At 46.7% G+C, this 20,209-nt stretch overlaps 2 protein-coding genes across 3 annotated transcripts; both read left to right on the plus strand.

The window, feature by feature from the left end:
• The first annotated feature begins 189 nt into the window (after positions 1–189).
• On the plus strand, positions 190–7,134 carry LOC122623864. The gene is made up of 3 exons (XM_043803233.1): positions 190–1,986; positions 3,189–3,636; positions 3,704–7,134. The coding sequence occupies exons 1-3, from the start codon at positions 912–914 to the stop codon at positions 6,495–6,497; spliced, it is 4,317 nt and encodes a 1,438-aa protein (XP_043659168.1). The 5' UTR covers positions 190–911; the 3' UTR covers positions 6,498–7,134.
• Positions 7,135–7,564: 430 nt separating this feature from the next.
• LOC122623533 (fizzy-related protein homolog) lies at positions 7,565–20,082 on the plus strand. Of its 2 annotated transcripts, none has more exons than XM_043802738.1 (5): positions 7,565–7,865; positions 10,438–10,815; positions 12,911–13,163; positions 18,449–18,682; positions 18,758–20,082. In XM_043802738.1, the coding sequence occupies exons 2-5, from the start codon at positions 10,694–10,696 to the stop codon at positions 19,583–19,585; spliced, it is 1,437 nt and encodes a 478-aa protein (XP_043658673.1). In that variant the 5' UTR covers positions 7,565–7,865; positions 10,438–10,693; the 3' UTR covers positions 19,586–20,082. The 2 variants fall into 2 exon arrangements, with proteins under 2 accessions (XP_043658673.1, XP_043658674.1); XM_043802739.1 differs by lacking the exon at positions 7,565–7,865 and adding an exon at positions 9,558–9,682.
• Positions 20,083–20,209: the final 127 nt, after the last annotated feature.

Below are 20,209 nucleotides of genomic sequence, written 5' to 3' on the forward strand. Positions count from 1 at the left end.
TACTTTTAAACGGTAGATGAATTTTAAAAGGATCAGAAAAAAGTTGTATCCCCATAATTAGTGTATAAATGATTAAAAACCTTATAAAAAACTCTAGTGATACATTCATCGGTTGCAACCCCCTCATCGTTGTTATCGATTGGTTGGCTACCAGTATTAGACATTGCCTATCGAGCGCGGTATTTTCGTCCTACTTTCACAACGGTCACACGCTTTCTATTTAATTTTTTTTCCAACATAATTTTTGTTAAACAATTTACCGTGAATTTTGTTGTGTGTGTGGATGTGGACGTGCTGACAGCCAAAAAATTCAAATCAAATAAAAAATAAACCAAAGTGTTCGGAAGTCGTGGGAAAAATCGAATAGCAGAAAATGCTGGCGAACAACAAATCATCAAGGTGAAACTGCGCGCCCTGGGCATTGAGTCTTTTGTCGTGGATAAAAGGGCGCTGTTTCTCCACGCTATTCAAACAAGCTTAAGCAGAAATTACAATCTACTCCATCCTAGTTTTGGTGCAAAAAAAGGAAATTCATCGGTTTTTGGCGGCCAATTGCAAACACAAAATACTAAATACGCTAGATGGAGCACACACACAGGCAAGCTCGGTGGCGAACGTAAATACATACAGCACATATAGTCGTCTCGCTTGCTCTGCCCGTCACAGCGAGGGCTGCGAGAGCGAGAGCAGGAGAGAGAAAGGCCTGAGTCGCTTTTTCTTCTTGTACTTTATATATTTTTATTGTTTTTTTGTGTTGTGTTGCGTTGTACGTGTGTGTGAGAGTGCCAAATGTCAACGGAAATTACAACACTGCGAGACGGAGAAGTCTAAAAGGCGGAAGAAGAAGAAGCAGCAGCAGGCAGCATAAACAAAACACGGGGGAGAACCACAAAAATAACAGAGGAACGAAGATGTTGCCCGCCAATAACAGGAGCAGCACCAGTAGCACCCATACCAACACAAATGCCAACACTACCAATACCACTACCAACAGATGCCTCATCAAGTCGGCCATCGAAAGAACGGTAGTTCGTTTGCGGGAGACGGCTGCGACTAGCGGTACTTTCCAGGACTCAGATGCGCCGTTCGTGGAATTCGATGTTATTAACTATTATGCGGACGATAGCGGCAGAACTGCAGCAACAGCCACAGCCTCCGTTACTCCGCGACAGCAGTTGTCCTCTTCTCGCCACGGCGGTAGTAACAATAACAATAATAACAGCAACGGCAACAACAACAGCAGCAGTGGGTGCCATCCAGCATTGGATGCCAGCAGTGGTGTTGTTGTTGTTGCACCGGCAGCGGTAGGAGGAGCACAGGAAGAGGAAGAGCCGGAGAGTAGCAGCATTCCCATTCCCGAGCTGGAAGTAACCGAGATGGAAGCAGAAGCCGAGGAAATGGTCGTCGATGTGGAGGGAGGATCACCAGCCAAGCCTTTAAATCCAAAGAAACAACGTATAAACTCAGCAACAACAACAACAACAACAACTACAAACACAAACCGCTCGAGGGGCGGTGGGGGAGCGGCACAAAGTCGATTGCGCCGGTCGGCGGCCATCGTTCCAGCGCGATCGATTCCAGAGAGCTGTTCCAGCAGCAATTCCAATTCGAGCAGCAGCTCCAACAGCAATTCCAGTTCCAGCTCCGCCAGTGGAAGTACCGCTTCCACCGGCAATCCGTCGCCCTGCTCCTCCCTGGGCGTCAATATGCGCGTAACTGGACAATGCAGCCAGGGCGGCCGGAAGTACATGGAGGATCAGTTCTCGGTGGCCTACCAGGAATCACCGCTCACCCACGAACTGGAATACGCATTTTTTGGCATCTACGACGGACACGGCGGTCCCGAGGCCGCGCTCTTCGCCAAGGAGCACCTCATGCTCGAGATCGTCAAGCAGAAGCAGTTCTGGTCCGATCACGATGAGGATGTCCTGCGGGCCATACGCGAAGGATACATCGCCACACATTTTGCCATGTGGCGGGAACAAGGTGAGCACGAAATAGCTGCGCAACTAAGCCATCTTAAGGTTGAGGGAAACCAAACAAAAATCAGTCGGTGGGGGCAAATGCACCGTATTGGCATAAAGATTTTAAACTCTATAGAAAGAGAATATATAATATATTTGTATGTTTGCCTTCTCTCATGCAATTTCATTTCCAAATTGTTTGCCAATGCCAAGCGACCGTTAGGGATGCGCGAAAAATGAAATAACTGCCAGTTGGCGGCATTCAAACCGCGTAAGTCCCCGTTGTCAGGGTTGCCGTTTCGCCCCCCCACAACAAAAAAGAATCACCCCAAGTCCCGAGCTGCTCCCTTGGGTCTCCCATCTCTAGGTAATTATGCAACCGTGCGTGGCGATGACTCAACCATCGCTCAATTGCTCATCTCTATTGTCAGCCCACACCAAAAAGATACAAGTACAGCAGATACAGATACACAAACACTCGCACACATGCACACACACACACACTTAGTTATCGCGAGTGGAATATTCCACGGGCTTGCCATATGGCTGTACTCTCGCCAAGCATGGCAACCCCACTGTGAGTTAGAGCGGGACGACCGTATGACCGCGAGCCCACCAAGGCGTTTCGAAATGCGAGAACGAAAGAGATGGAGCGAGTGAGAGAGCGAGTAGTGGGAAAGGGAAAAGAAAATAAATGTGTGCCCATTTCCTCTTCGCATAACAAAAACAATGTACACAGAAATTCAAGGGATGCCAGAAACGCAGATACACGTTTGCATGTGTGTATCTGTGTGGAAAATATCAATACTCGTCATTTCGATATTCCGAAATATTCAGTTTAGCGCCAAAAGTCCACGGGCCTTGGAAAATGATTTTTTCAACTGCTTTCATGATGTAAAGTGGCTGTTTACATGCTATTAATCATTGTCTCATTAATATCTAAGTAAAAATTGTCTTGCGACAAAGATATTTAGATTTTACTTTTGAATATGCTTTCAGTTTGTTTGGGATGGTTTTTGTTGCTGTATATCAGGTTTTCTGTTTAAATTTTATGTAAAAATTAAGTAGTTTCCACATCAACTCCTAACAAGAACGCCCACGATTCTATATGACTAATAATAAAACGAAAGTTTTTGTTGTTGATTTAAATTCTTGGTACATATAAGTTAAGTTGAAAGTATAGAAAAGTCTATAATCTGGTATTCCCCTTTTGCCATCCCGCAGAGAAATGGCCCCGAACTGCCAATGGGCACCTGAGCACCGCCGGCACCACTGCCACAGTGGCCTTCATGCGTCGCGAGAAGATCTACATCGGTCATGTGGGTGACTCTGGGATCGTTTTGGGTTACCAGAACAAAGGCGAACGCAACTGGCGCGCGCGTCCACTGACCACGGACCACAAGCCGGAGTCACTGGCAGAGAAGACGAGGATCCAGCGAGCCGGTGGCAATGTGGCCATCAAATCGGGTGTTCCGCGTGTGGTGTGGAACCGACCCAGGGATCCAATGCATCGCGGTCCCATTCGCCGCAGAACCCTGGTGGATGACATACCCTTTCTGGCAGTGGCTCGTTCTTTGGGCGATCTCTGGAGCTACAATTCCCGCTTCAAGGAGTTTGTTGTGAGTCCCGATCCGGATGTCAAAGTGGTCAAGATCGATCCCAGTACCTTTAGGTAAGTATTTCCGATACGCCGCTAGCTACGCTGCTGGATTTCTAAATAATGATTAATTTCCCTGCAGATGTCTAATCTTCGGCACCGATGGCCTGTGGAATGTGGTGACCGCCCAGGAAGCGGTGGACAGTGTGCGCAAGGAGCATCTAATCGGCGAGATACTCAACGAACAGGACGTGATGAATCCCAGCAAGGCGCTGGTGGATCAGGCCCTCAAAACCTGGGCCGCCAAGAAGATGCGGGCGGACAACACGTCCGTTGTGACTGTGATACTAACACCAGCGGCCAACAATAACACGCCCACAACGCCAGCACGCTCCCAATCCGCGATGGCACGCGACACCGACCTGGAGGTGGAGCTGCTGCTGGAGGAGGACGACGAGGAGCTGCCGCCACTGGATGTGGAGAATAACTACCCCGACTTCATCATCGAGGAGGATGAGTATGTGCTGGACCAGCCGTACAGTGCCTTGGCCAAGCGGCATTCGCCTCCGGAAGCCTTCCGCGACTTCGACTACTTCGGTTTGGACGAGGACGAGCTGGAGGAAGACGAGGAAACGGTGGAAGAAGAGGAGGAGGAGGAGGAGGAAATCAAATCGGTGGGTCTTCTGCAGCAGAGTTTGTTCAGTCCCAGAAAAGCGTGGCGCAAGTCAACCATCAACAACTCGTGGAGTGGCATCACCGAACCGGAACCCGATCCCGAACCAGATCGAATCAATGTCTCCGCATTGGACCTGTACTCCCACACCAGCATTGACAAGTGCGCCATTTATGGCAGCAGCATAGCCCAGCCAGCAATAAGTCCAGCGGAAGCGGCTGAAAATCGAGAGCTCAGCGAGTTGGAGCAGCATCTGGAGAGCAGCTACAGTTTCGCCGAGTCGTACAACTCGCTGTTGAACGAGCAGGAGGAACAGGAGGCACGCTCTCGTTCAGCAGCAGCTGCAGCCGCCGCACAAGCAGAAGCAGCAGCCCAACAAGCCACGGCTCATTCCGCATCCGTTGTGGTGGACCGCAGCATGTTGGAGATCATCCAGGAGCAGCAGCACTATCAGCAGCAAGAGGGTTACTCGCTGACCCAACTGGAGACCAGGCGCGAGAGGGAGCGGCTGACCGAATCGTGGCCACAACAGCCGGCGGAGCTGCTCGAGCTGGATGCTCTGCTGCAGCAGGAGCGTGCCGAGGAGGAGCAGGTAGCCCTGGAGCAGCAGCAGCAGCAGCAGCAGCAGCGCGAGCAGCAAATGGAGGTGGAGGCCATAAGTAGTTCGGAACAGCACGAGTTTGCTTTCCCAGTGACCGCAGCCGCCACCGAGTGGAGTGCTCCGTTAACAGAAGGGGAGGAGGAGGAGGAGGGGGAGTCGGAGTCCAGAGTAATAGACATAGAAATGCAACACGAACAGGAGTTGCAGGACAATGAAGTGAGCTCCACGTTGCCCGCCACACCAACTCATGTGGAGCCCGAGCAGATTGCGGAGAAGATGAAGCCCATTAAGGTTCAGGAAATGCTGACCAAGGTGGATAAACCTCTGCCCAAGCAGGAGAAGAAGCTGCCGAAGAAGCAGGAGGCCAAACAGGAACAAGGACGCGTTGCTGTGCTGGATACAGTGGCCGACATCCGCAAAGAGGATGCCCATGCGGTGCACTACATATTCGAGCGCATTCAAAAGTTGCAGGACTCGGAGGCCTCGCCCGTAGCCGTGGCGAATACGTCGATGGCTGACGCTCTGCCCGCTGAGTCTGGTGGACTGGGAGGATCTATGTCCGCCCCGCGAATCCGCCAAATGCGACGCTATCGCAACGTGCCCAATGAGAACCATCAGCACATGCAGACGCGTCGCCGCCAGATATTCAAACATGTCAAGCCCAAGTCCTTCATACAATCCAGTGCTGCGGCCATTGTGGCCTATGGAGACAGCAGTGAAACGGTCGGCGGCACAGCCGGAGCATCTGGCAATCCTGGAGCTGGGCGTGTAGGCGGCGGCGGAGGATCGGCCGGTGGTGCCAGCAATCCGGCGGCGGCGGCCAATCGTCGACGGAGCGTCAATGTGGTGGCCAATGCGAGTGGAAACGGCGCTGGCAATGTTGTGCCCAGCAGTTCGATGATGATGACCCGTCGCAGTCACAGCTCGACGGCCAGCGGTGCCGTGAACAAGAGGCAGCTGCGCAGCAGTCTCTGCAGCTTGGGCCTGGGCCTGGGTGCCGGTGTGGGTGTCGGTGTGGGCCTGGGTCTGGACATGACCAAGCGCACGCTGAGGACAAGGAATGTACCCGCCTCGTCGGGCGGATCGGCCACGCCCACTAGCAATTCGTCACCAGCCAGCGGAGGCAGCAGTCCAGCCGGCTTCACCAGCCCAGCCAATCCGGTCATCACGTCCAGGGGAAACGGCGGTACGCCCGGCTCGGGCGCCAGGCGCCTGAAGCGCAGTCACGAGGATCGGGAGCAAAGGAGGAGCTTGCGGCGCAGCACACTGAGTGGCAGTGCCAGCGGCAGTGGACTGGTGGGCAGTGCATCCGCCTCGAATGCGAAACCAAATCGCCTGCAGGCCTGCAATGGAGCCATCTCGGCGCGTCCGCCGCCCTCGCCGAAAAAACTGAATGCAGCCGTGCCCACGCTGGCGATTGGAACGCGTGCGTATACGGCGGCCTTGGCGGCGGCGGCGGATCACCTGAACAAGCGGTGGTCGTTGCGCAGCAGCAGTGGCAATTCCGGCAATCTGATAACAGCCATCAGTTGCTACAGTGCCAGGAGCAGAGCGGCGGCTGCGGCGGCGGGAGCAGCTGGATCACCGGGAACTGGAGGCGGAGCAGCGGGACCAGGAGGAGCATCTTTGACCGCATCCACAGTCGGCACGCGGAGGCGCTAGGCTAGATTGTAACGAAACATGCGAGCAACTTGCAAGTACAAATCCTATGCAACGGAAAACCTTAAATCCTAGTTCTACTTTACTGAAGTACGCAAAATTGTGTAATTGAATCAATTTTTTTATGTGCACAACACACACACACACACATCGGATAACTCGTTTACATGTACATATAGAAAGCTATAAAAGCCCCATAAAATATATATTCATATATATTAATATAAAAGCCTAAACAATAAAACAAATTCATAGTGTAGCTGTAAGTAGCAGTTAGAAAATAGTAAATAGAAACTATATAGTATATATATATTTTTTGTATCGCCCGAAGTAAGAAGTTCTCCAAACATCCGAAAGTTTTCCTCAACATGACTATTCTGTTTTCGAACTCAATCGATTTGTTCAGTGTACTGCACACTGGAAAGTATTTATCTCGTCTCTTATGATTTACTGTTCTACGCTAAGTTGACTAAGCTAGTTGATAAGTTAAGCTAACAAGAGAGATGCTAATATCTTTAGGTTTAACATTTAATTTTTTTGTTCTTCGCTTGTAAGGCGTTCACCAACTGCGTTTGCATATAATTTTCATGTCGTCGCACATCATTTTCAAATGAAATACATATATTTTTACATAATTAAATCGATTTTGCATTTTCAATGGGGGTTCAATTGGATGCGGGTAGTTAAATGATATCAGTTTATTTATTCGTTTGTCAACCAAATTCAAATTTAATGCGAGACATTTTTCTAAGTGTCGCTAATTATGGTTCCCATGTTGCCTGGTCACACTGCCAAAGTTTGCTATAAAGCGAATTAAATACTTTTTTCCAAAGTAATGGAAACAAAAGCTGAGAACAAAATAGCATTGGTTTCAAGATTCTGCTCCTATCCAATATTCGATGTTAATTAATTAATAAAAAAGGTATTATGTGAATTTATTGTAACATTTAAACCTAACGGTTTTGCGCAGCTGTTTTGCTATAAATGCGGTATATGAGTGTCGCATTTAGTATTTTGCAGCGAAGTAGAGCTGCATGCCGCGTGGTATGTTTTAGTCACTCCACGAACGGTCACACTCTGGCTTGTTTGCGTGAAAAAACGTAACTTTTTTTTGTTGTAATGTAGGAAGCAGCACGGGCAGTCGACCAACTTGAAATCGCGCATTACCGGACACAAGACGAAGCAGCCCGTGTAATAAACGCAAGAAAACCCCGAGCGACAACAACAACCCCCGAAAAGCGGTAGTTGCAAGCGTTTTTCCCAAGTGGCAGCGGCAATTTACACGGCGAAAAACGAGCTCGCGTCGCGTCCAGCTGTCCAACAATCAAAATTAACCGTCTTTAGCGCGTAAAACTATTAATATTCAAAATTGTAAGTGTGCAGAGAAGTCTTAGATTACGCGAAAACTAAAGCTGGAAAAGTGGAAAAGTGTCTGCTGGTGTGTGCATGTGTGTGTGTTTGTGTTTTCTGCGTCGGTGTGTCTTAACAGTTATGTCTGGCATAGATAACCGTCATCTTCGCCCCGCTGCCCGCTCTCCCGCACACTTTGCCTTTTACATTTTCCATTGCTAGCTGTACATTGTGTGCGAGCGGGATGGAGCATGACGGAGAGTCAGACGATCTCACCCCGCTCTCTCTCTCTCCTCCTCTTCCCATCTGCACCTCTCCTTGTCTGCCTAATAGGAAAAGCAATAACAATAGAAAAAACCACAACATATTTGATTGCAAATTGCCAAGTTAAATATTTAAACGCAGTGTGCTTTTTGCGATTTGGATGCCATGTCCTTGACATAAATGCAGTTTGTTTCTTCTCATTTTGTTGTTGTTTCGTTACGGCCATCGATTATTCCCGTGCAGTCGCCTTCCCATGAGGAGGGGGTTGTTTTTGTTGTTGTCTGTGGTCCGTGGTCTGCTATCATTCCAGCCTTAATGTTCCACGATAAGGAGGTAGAGTTTAAAAATACGAAACGCAGCGAGGTGCAGACGTAAATAACCATAACCACATCCCCCGGATTTCTTATCACCCACTGCGGTTTTCGATGAGTCGATTTCTGGATGCCTGGATTTTCGTATTTATAGTGCCTGGAATTTCCTTGGCATTTTCTTCTCCCACAGAGCGCTCTTTATCTCTATCTGCAGTCAGTTGACCTTCCACTTCCAATCGCTCCCTGGAAGTCATGCACTAAAAATAGTACGAACACATGCACGAAACATAAACAGATTGTCTTAGATCACAGACAGCGTGAAGGCAACAACAAGAGGCCAAGTTCATTGTCCTTGATCACCGACGGAAGGAGAGAGAGAAAGAAAGGGAGAGAGAGGGTAGGGGTCGTGGAAAGTGACGTGTCACCTTCCAGCGAATGCATTGTGTGGGTGCGACAGAGAGGGGGCGAACGGGTTCAGTTGCCCTGGAAAAGGGGGTGGCATCAGCGCAGCAACCCCAGAAAATATCACTTTCTGGACTTGCTTACGAAAGTATCTTACAATTCCCACTCCGCAAAGCAACTAGCTTTCGCAGATCAATCAAATCCACTGATCCTAACTCGAAGCACTATCACTGGAAGTGATCAACCCATCAATTGTGATGCGATTATGTGTTGTTTGCTGGGTGTATTGGAAAACCTCCCCCAGGGAACGTTGCTGGAATGCCCAGCGTTCGTATTTACACTAGCACAACTTTCACACGGAAACCCTACCCCAAAGCTGTAGAACTCCCCCCATATTTGTACGAACCTTATCGCAGTAGGCTCCATTTCACGGCTATCGGCGTAAGTCGCCGTCTTGTATTTGCTGCCCGGGGCTTGAGTCATGGCTTTCGGTGGGTAGATATTTTGGGAAGGCAACGTTTACTCGGTATCACCGGCAATTCGAGTTATCAGCATTCTGGGTTTCGGTTTTGGGTACCTGCCGAGGGCGGTACCTGCGAGTCAATATCAATAGCTTTGCTCTTATCTGCACTCGAGCCCGGGAAACGCCGGGCTGGGCAGAGCCATAACCGAGTTTTTACTTTCCAGGCGGATCAGTAGATCAGTAACCTGTCGGCCGTTGTCCGTAGTTGTCAGTCTAAGTTTTTACTTCCCCAGTGTCATATATATATATCTATATATTTTGTAAAGCAAAAACGGAGCAATAATAGTATCATCAGCAGAAGCAGTTCTATGCACCCGATGCGGAAGTGTTTGGCCTGAGTAAGTTCTCTGCTTCTGGTTACGCTGCTGTTGTTCTTCCTGAAGAAGAAACACTTCTCTGCCAAAGGAAATCCGGCAGCGCCGTCGCAAACAAGCAACACTTAACGCCCATAAATTAATTACCGCCAGGCACGCCATTCATATAGAGGCGAAAATCTAGGAAAAGCGGGCGGGGGGCGGCGGAATTTCAAATAGATCGCTGGGGCGGATCTAATTAGCGGCCAAAAGGGCCGATCATATTACATATTTTGACCAAGGCTTACCCACACTACTTACTTGTATCTTGTAGCTGTAATGATTTAAATCGAAAACCAAAAGAGATCGCAGCTCTAAGCCTCGTTTGCTCTGTAGCCACGATCGTTGGAGTCAACCCATCGGATACTTCTCGGTATGCAGAACGCAACCGAGGGAAGATACATCCAAAATACATGACAGCCCACCCGCTGCCTCTTCGTCGCGAGCGTTTATTCTATTCTGAGCCGTGATTGATACGCCCCCAATGCGAAATGGGTGCGAAAAGACTGGGGAAATAGAAAGGCAATTGTCGGGGCCGATTAGCCAGGCCCAAAAGCCCCAAAGCCAAGAGGCCAGACTCAATTCCAGACGTTGATTAATGGCTTTTGGGGCCAAAATGTCGCTGTAGTCAGTCGAAAAACACCACAAATAAATTACAATTTTATTCAAATTCGAAATACAACAGCGAAACACATAGAGACACCATTCTAATTAATTATGTTTATCTCTCTCTCTTGCAGGCCCCGTATATAAATTGTTTATATATTTTGTATATATATTTTCTACGCCACGTAAACCAGCCATTTCGCGTTTAAACCTAAAACAAGACTTGTAATTTTCGTTGGATTTTTTTCTGGAGTGTTTGTTTTTTTTTTTTTTGGCGCAAGTTTTGTTTGGTTACATTTGTGTTGAGTTTTTGCAACACGAAGGCGAAGACGAAGGCGCTGCTATCAAACAACAGGCGAGGGCAAGTGGCTAGTTACGACGGCCGCTAAGATGTTCAGTCCCGAGTACGAAAAACGCATCCTGAAGCACTACAGTCCCGTGGCCCGCAATCTGTTCGACAACTTTGAGGCGTCCACCACGCCCACATCTCTCGACCGCTTCATACCCTGCAGGTGAGTGGCTGTTACCACAGGTGACACAGATGATTTTCCAATTGATTATGATGGTTTTCCACTTGCTGCATGTTGTTTATTATGATTTTCTATTTGCTGCAAGTTGATTATGATGATTTTCTATTTGCTGCCAGTTGATTATGATGATTTTCCACTTGCTGCAAGTTGATTATCATGATTTTCCACTTGCTGCAAGTTGATTATGATGATTTTCCACTTGCTACAAATTGATTATGATGATTTTCTATTTGCTGCAAGTTGATTATGATGATTTTCACTTGCTGCAAGTTGATTATCATCATTTTCCACTTGCTGCAAGTTGATTATCATCATTTTCCACGTGCTGCAAGTTGATTGCTCTGCCCAGCGCTGTGTTGTAACTCTATTTGGGTGCATTGAACTCTGCACGAGCCGTTATTCTTTTTGCTACGTCATCTTTGCCGCTTACAAGGCAACAAACCTGGCGAGCGGAGAACCAACGAGCAGCAGCAGCAGCGGATACAAAGCGGCAACCTATGAATTTCCCGCCTGACTGCGCTGCTACTCGTTCAGTTAACGGTGATCGCAAAAGCTGGTTGCAGAAGCAACAAACAAACAAATTGTGGCAACAAACACGAACGACAAACATGGCCAGCGTTGATTTACATACAAATTATTGCCAGGGGGCCAAACTGTGCAACTACAAAGGTGTAAATTGAAAATAGATACAGATTACAGATATTACATCAGATATTACAGATATTAGATATTTCAGCTATCAGATATTACAGATATCGGATATTACAGATCTTATAGCTACACTAAAGTAAACTTATAACTGAAGAAGTGACGAACTGAAAAACTTGGGCATTTCTGCTTTATTCGCTAATGAGTTCCGCGTAGAAATCCAACAAGAAACGAGGCAAAGAAGCGAAAAAGTGAAAAAGAGACATTACTAAGAGGACTACAAGACTACTGACTGGCCGAAAAGTTCAAAACTTCAAAACTTCATGGGAAAACGGGGAAATTTGAACTCTTGTGTGCCAACATGGGTTCAACGACAAGCCACAAAACGACGTGAGAGTTCAGCGAGGAGTTAGAAAGAGTTAAAAAGAGTTGAGAATATTTGAGAAGAAGTTGAGAAGAGTTGCGAAGAATTGGTCAGCGAAGAACAAAAAGTGGGGAAACACCGTCGAGTTGGTCACTTTGTGCGTTGAAACTTTTAATTAGTTTCCGGTTAGAGGTGGCACCTCATAAGCATATACTGTATTTTTTCAACCTTTTGATTGAATTGTCATTCGTTGCGCCTGCATTTTGTATACATAGTACACACACACACACATATGGATATTTCTCCTCGCTCAAATTGCGTCCCCCATTCGCTTATGAAATTTGATTTATTCGAGGTGGAAGTGAGCACTTCAAATGCGTTTGCCAGCTAAAATCATTAAAAAGGGGGTAAAGTCGTGTGAAGGGGCGAAGGTAGCAACCAACGCTTATTGCATTCGTAAACAGTTTTTCGCAGTGCACTGCAACTCTCTCACACTTGGCCAAATTTCATGGCAAATGATTGTTATTATGATTATTGTTTAGTTGTTGTTTCTCGCAAATTTTTTGCACAATTCGACCGTCAATAATTTTTCGTTTGCACGTTGCACACGTTTTTTATGCTTTTAATGGATAGAAATAATAACAATTGCTGATGGAGGGGGGAAAGGTGATATAAGGGGGAAATGCCAGACGATATGGCTAAATTGAATTTGAACGCGTTTGCATAAATTTATTTAGTCTGCGTTCTGTTGTGTGCCTTCCCATGAATCCATTGTGTGGTTTTGATATAAATTATTTATGTAAGGCTAAGTACATTTTGATGTTCTCATTTACCTTTTTTTTTTCTGTTTCCATTGCTGCAACGAAGCGAACTAACTCTATTAAAAAACAGAAAAAGTTGAGGTACCAATAAATCATAGAAATTGCAGCGCTTGAATTGGGATTAGGGTAATGTGGCTTCCTTAGCCGTTTCTAGCGTTAATTAATGGCATTTTCACTGCATTAGCATTAACATTTTCGTGTTTCCTATCTTTTCCGCCCACCTTCCGCCCCCGGCTGAGTGCAGAGCGTACAACAACTGGCAGACGAACTTCGCGTCGATCAACAAGTCCAATGACAACTCACCGCAGACGAGCAAGAAGCAGCGGGACTGCGGGGAAACGGCACGCGATAGTCTCGCCTACTCCTGCCTCCTGAAGAACGAGCTGCTCGGCTCGGCGATCGACGACGTGAAGACCGCCGGCGAGGAGCGGAATGAGAACGCCTACACGCCGGCCGCCAAGCGGAGTCTCTTCAAGTACCAGTCACCCACCAAGCAGGTGAGTTTTTCATTAGCATTTGCATTTCCCTGTGTATTTCCATTTCCTTAATATATATGCTAAGTTTGCACTGGGCGAGCAGGGAACAAGCACAACAAGTGGCTGAAACTCCTAAAGATCGAGTATATCGGAGTTATCGGAATCTTGCCTATCGCACGATAGCATAGTTTCTTCAGATAATATCGAAATTATCGAATGAACATTTATTCACACGCAGCTGAAGACGTTTCCTTTTTCAAACTCCACTTGATTTGTACACTCGAATTGTGGTGCGCGGAATTCTCTAAGCTGAAAGGTCAGCGAATTTGACTTTTGATTGAGGCATCGCAGGGCATTGTGTGCTGCAGAATGCATTTAATTGAATTTGCAGTCGGTGTTAATTGAGGTTTTCTTGTGCTGCGCGATGTGAAAAAGCAGCGTTTTCAAATGGAAAGTTGAATACACCGCCAAAGCGGACGGATCGTGGGAATTTGATTTCTATGCCTTTATACTCGTAACATTAGTTATGATATTTGTACACGCAGATGTATGTCTTGTCACCCATTGTTGGCTCGCTTGACTGCTGAAAAATCGAAGGTTTTTCCGGGCGGGAAAACTACTTGCCGGCCAAGACACACAGGGCTGCTACTCTGTCTGTCTATCTAACCGTCTATCTATTGATCGATGGAAACCGGTTTGTGTGAAAAGCCTTTGCTTTGGTCTTTGGTCTGCGGAGAAAAGTTGCCACGACCAAAACTCGAGGTGAACACACTCACTCTGCTGTGTGCGCGTGATGATGATGATGGCCAACGTGGATGGTTCGTAGATCCCAACGTCCATATGAGCCATATAAACCATATAAGCAGATCTCCTCCATCGCCACAGCGCTCCATCGCCATGTAATTGTATTCGAATGTGTGTAGCTGGTGGACTGATTGTTCAAGTGTTTTGTTTGGTCAGAAAGTGAAATAGATGGGAAACACACAAACTTAAAAGAGAAACAGAAACAGAAACAGTAATAGAAATGGAAACAGAAACAGAAACAGAGTTAGAAATAGAAATGGAAACAGAAAAACAGATGTGTGGGGAGTGGGGGTAACTACATATCTATGGGCACTTGTCATTAGATTCGTGGCAACGCCGGTGATCTTCCACATCACCAGCATATCGCCATCGCCATCGTAATTATTATTATTGCGGACCTGACATATTTGCCCGCTTATCAGATTTATGTTGCCTCAAAACAAATAAAGAGGTACGTGTGGGGCACGTCCGCTGACCGTCGTCGTCGTTGGCCCTTCTTGACTTTGTTGGATATTTTGATATTTTGCTTTGACTGATTTTTGACAGTTGACACGTTGCCTGCCGCCGTTGAGGCAGCAGAAGCGGTAGACAAAATCATCGGCAGCCAAACAGAAACAGAAAATAACAAAGGCCGCATTCCCGCCGTTCGAAACAAATAAGTGAGCTAAGCAACACGCACTCACTTCAGATAATGAATTGTGATCATTTATTCGAATGCGACGCGTCGAATACTCTTTGCTTTGGATGCTGCATAGATGGATGCGTTTCTATTCACTTCTATTAATATTTCTATTTACTTGGATTGCAAGAGGAATTCTCAGACTTACAGATTGATTGTATCCCACAGATTGATACTAACTCACAGTTTCAGTTTGGAGTTTCTTACACTGTTTTTGAACCAAGTTCAGTTACATTTTGCATATGCTCTGCAGCAACTAAAGAGTGTGTGGGTAATGGAAAGGAGGAAACGCAACTTGAAGTGGTCGAGAGTTTGGACTGGAGGAGAATTCTCCCTCTTCAACTACTACTTCAGTGGTCTAAAACGGCACTTGAGTCAATAACTGAGATCTCTGATTTCTGTTGGCCATTTCAGCGCTGGAAACTCACTCTTTTTCTCCTTTTCTTTGGATATTTTTATTGTTTTATATCTTTTTTTTTTATTAATAGCGACCACGCCAAGTTGATTTCTTTTCGGCCTAATGGTTTCGCCAATTGGCAAGTAGCTGCGTTGCTTCGATTTTGATTTTGAGTAACTGTGCAATTACTCAGCCACAAATCGCCGGCCATTCATCTACATCACGCCCACGCAATTAACACGCCACGCCCACTTTGCATGTAGCCCTTATGTTGCTCATACGCCCCTGTGGTCACAACAAACGATATGTAATTCAATTATGTGCGGTCGCAAACTTATTGTCATAAATAATGTGCTGGTTGTTTTTTTTCTTTTTTTTTTTGTGGTCTACAGTAGTAGTAGTTGCCAAAAAATATATGGTCTCAACACATTTTTCGACGTTTTCGACATTTGGCCATTGTTTTGATTGAAAGGCAGAAAAAAATAGGGGATTGGTCGTGAATTCATTGACGAGTTGCAAAGTATGCTGGAATTCCTAGCGCCCAATGAATGGGCCATCATTGTTAGTCAGCGTGTGTGGCACTCTCTTTTGATTAAAAATCGGATTAAATATTTATTATATATGTATATATAGTTAATACTCCTTATGCCTTTCTTCTGTTCTTGCATTTCGTGCTGGTTTTTGGTTATTTTGATGTACTTACTAGTATGGTTTCCAATCCAATCACGACCGCTTTGAGTTACTTTACTTTAACACATCTCGTGCACCTGTTTTTGAATCTTTTTTGTGTATTTTTAAGCCATGTCTGGCCATTTCGAATAGCCATTAAGGGGGAATTATAGAAAACAGATAGCAAGCAGGCAGCAGGCAGCAGCGTATTCTCATCTTTTATGGTCTGCCTTTGTTGTCTCTGCGTTTTATTGTTATAATAATTATTAATTTATGCAGCAGACATTTGCATTAACATCGCATTAGCGATGACTATTTTCGTGGCAGCGTGATTAAGTTGGTCCGATCGCCGCGACAGGTTCAACATTACCATTAAACATGGGTTAACTCACCATCTCCCCTCCCCTCCCCGCTCCCCTCCCCGCTCTGCTTAACCCTCTGCGATCGCCACTTCTTTTTGGAATCACGCTTTTATATTTCCACTCTTTTTTCTGCGCTTTTTTTCCTCTGTTCTCGCTGCTGGTTGGCTGTTTATTTGTTTAATTTATAAGCCTGCCTTCAAGCGCCGCCCACCAACAAAAAAAATAAAAAAGTAAAAATATATATATATATATATATATAAAAAGAGCCAACAAATGCCGGCCGGCAAGCTTCTTTTTTCCTACACATTTTTGGTTAGCAGCTCGCATTTTTGTCTTTTGTTTGGCGTTTGCTGGGCGACATGAATGAATGCTGTTTGTTTGCTGGCACTGCGACATGCTGTTTTGTACCCGACTGTACTGCAATTAACAGCGCTCTGCTAATTGAATAAAACAATTAAACCAAATAAGAGTGAAAATAATAATTAGAAACAGGGAAAAGAGACTAGGCAATTGAAGTGGACACAAAAATAGGTGATAAATTAGGCAAAAGCCACAAGGTTGAGACAAGAGCTCACTGTGCGATTTTAATCGCGCACAAGTTGTCGGATTTCCTTTTGCCGGATTTGTCAGTGGGTTTTAATGCCACTCTACCTCCCCCCACTCCCCTGTGTGTAATCCCCCCCCGGCCATCCACAAACTGTGTAAGCGTTTTAGCAATTGAATTTCTAATAGGCTTACCCGGTTTTTTCTCGTGGTTTTCTCTTCTTCACGCCGCATGGCATCGAAAAGCATTTAAATTTAATGGCAGTTGCTTGTACGCTTTATAGACTGAGTGCCTCTGCCTAATGGACGGACATTCGCAGAAACCAAAAAAAAAACCATTAAATCGCTGCCTTCTCTGGGCTGTGATCAAATTTTTAATTCTATCCAAAGTGTAAAGTGGCCAATGGCGAGCATAAGAAGCAGCATGCCAGCCGAGTTGTGTAATTAAGTTCTGTATATCTGCGCGGGGCCAATCCTCTGTTAATTGAATTAAATTTTAATTCGCTCAACGAATTAGGAGTCGCGGCATGACGTCAAGTGCTTTTTGGGGTCAGGTCAAAGCACCTCAACCCCATATCATACACACATATGTATGTATGTACATACGCGTTCACTTTATCTGGGGCGCTCTGTTTGCCGGGATGTTTGCTTGCCACCTTTATCGCCGAACGAGAACCTGACCAAACCCATAATGACAAATGCTTTTCCAGCAACCAACTGCATGTCACAGCCATGAATGTATCATGGAACAGCGATATGCGAACTGAATGAGTCGGGCTTGAAGTAGTTAGTAATTAGTAATTCCTAATGACTCGCATGAGTGTTTAACTATTAGTCAGCTTGGCAGCTCTAATCTTTAAGACTTACCGCACTTACTATCCAAATTCGTATCGCAGCACCAGCATTTCCCTTTGTTTTATCGCGTTAAATTCCAGAAGCAATTCACCAGCAGATTGCAAGTTAGTAGCCATGTGGAAAGACCCGCTTCCTTGAGCCTATTTCCATGGATTAGAAACAAATGCGGAATACATTACATGCCTTAATAGAATGCAGCTGGAATCTATGCCGGAGAAAGCTCCTCTCCTGACCCTTGCTTTCCATTTGATTTGCATTTCCATCCGGCACTGGGATCCCAAAACTTTGCCCAACCATTTTCCATCTTGCAATGCCTGGGCACGCACAATTCCGTTCAGTTGCCAGTGGGATTGTAGGGGGTTTCACGCATTTCAAATGTAATTTCGTTGCGTAAGAGCGGGGCGGAGGGCGCAGGGGGCGTGGCCGTCGGAGGTCCAATGCCTATGACTACTGGCCCTTCACGCATACGCTTAACACACTTCTCTGCCCGCATTTTCTATGCAAACAAAAGCCGGAGAGCAGAGCCGCCCGCCCAAGCGGAATGCGTGCCAAATGCGAATTGTGAGGCTACACGGCGAGAAAAACCTGCAGCTGCAGTTTGAATTGATAGTCTTGAGTAGAAGTATCTCTTGAAGAAATGCTTTTGTAAACAGTAGTGTGTCTCTGTTTTTTTGCGCGTGTATGGAATAAGGTGAGGTGACTGGCGACTGGCGACTGGCGGCTGGTGGCGGAGAGGAGGAGGAGTAGCATTTGACCAGGGGGCAGGGATGGCGACGCGGTCGCAGCTCTTAGCACGCTGGCGTTAATTGCTGAACGCCAAGTACGCGGCCCGCAAACAAAGCAAACTCCAATGCTGCGCTATTGCCGCAATTGAGACACATTTGCTTTGGCAATTTCTTGCTCGGCTGCAGCAACTGTAACGCCCGCAATTAGCATCCAATCTAATTCCTATTCCTATTTCTAATTCCTGTTTCTCCCATTAAAAATTAAATTGCAGGACTACAATGGCGAGTGCCCGTACTCGTTGTCACCCGTCAGCGCCAAAAGCCAGAAGCTGCTGCGGTCGCCGCGCAAGGCCACGCGCAAGATCTCACGCATTCCCTTCAAGGTGCTGGACGCGCCCGAGTTGCAGGACGACTTCTATCTGAACCTGGTCGACTGGTCGTCGCAGAACGTCCTGGCCGTGGGCCTCGGCAGCTGCGTCTATCTGTGGAGCGCGTGCACCAGTCAGGTGAGTCTCAGCTTCAGCTTCAGCTTCAGCTTGAACTTGCAACTTGAAACGTGAAACTAATTGAATGATTTTCAGGTGACCCGCCTGTGTGATCTCAGTCCGGATGCGAATACGGTGACCTCGGTGTCGTGGAACGAGCGTGGCAACACCGTCGCCGTGGGCACACATCACGGCTACGTGACCGTCTGGGATGTGGCGGCCAACAAGCAGATCAACAAACTGAACGGCCACTCGGCGCGCGTGGGCGCCTTGGCCTGGAACAGTGACATCCTGTCGAGCGGCTCGCGTGACCGTTGGATCATACAGCGGGACACGAGAACGCCGCAGCTGCAATCGGAGCGACGCCTGGCCGGCCATCGGCAGGAGGTGTGCGGACTGAAATGGTCGCCGGATAATCAGTACTTGGCCAGCGGCGGCAACGACAATCGCCTGTACGTGTGGAATCAGCATTCCGTCAATCCTGTGCAATCATACACGGAGCACATGGCGGCTGTGAAGGCGATCGCCTGGTCGCCGCATCACCACGGACTCCTGGCCAGCGGCGGTGGAACGGCGGATCGGTGTATTCGATTCTGGAACACGCTGACGGGCCAGCCCATGCAGTGCGTGGACACCGGCTCGCAGGTATGCAATCTGGCCTGGTCCAAGCACTCCTCGGAGCTGGTCTCCACGCACGGCTACTCGCAGAACCAGATACTCGTGTGGAAGTATCCATCGCTGACGCAAGTGGCCAAGCTGACCGGCCACTCGTACCGTGTGCTCTACCTGGCGCTGAGTCCCGATGGTGAGGCCATCGTTACGGGCGCCGGCGATGAGACGCTGCGTTTCTGGAACGTATTCAGCAAGGCACGCAGCCAGAAGGAGAACAAGTCCGTGCTGAATCTGTTTGCCAATATCAGATAAGGACAATAATCCAAGGAGCGAAGACTGAGCGAGGCGCCAAAGGCAAACACAACACAACACAAAAACAAAGCAAAACAAAACAGAAGAAAAGAAATCGATACTAGAAACCGAAAAAACAAAGGGAAACCAACCAAGCCAATCAATCAGCAAAACCAAGCAGATACTAACTAACTAACTAATCGAGCCTATATGTGTATGCTCTACACACACACAAACGATTCTTGTGCGGCAGTCGTTTAGTAAATTGTAGTAACCACAGCAGCAATAGTTAAAATAAATTTAAGTTAAGTCCTTTGTATAGAACGGTAATTAGCAACATTTACGTAGGTAAACACATGCAATTTATGAAAGGAAGGAAGGAAGGAACAACATCAAGAGATGGCTGCAACTAGAACTGAAAATGAAACTAAGTCTATGGAAATTGTCAGTAATTGGAATATAACACCACACTCACAACACCACTATCTATAAACGACATTTTTGTTGCTTTTCTTAAAGGTTTTTTTTTTTTATTTTTCTTGTGGTACACCTACACTACACCTAAGAGAATTGGATACATTTATATATAAATATATATATTTTTTTGCTAGCCTCTAAGTAACTAACTTTATTTCAAAGCAAACA

This window comes from Drosophila teissieri, chromosome X, assembly GCF_016746235.2.
Source record: "Drosophila teissieri strain GT53w chromosome X, Prin_Dtei_1.1, whole genome shotgun sequence".
Classification (NCBI taxonomy): domain Eukaryota; kingdom Metazoa; phylum Arthropoda; class Insecta; order Diptera; family Drosophilidae; genus Drosophila; species Drosophila teissieri.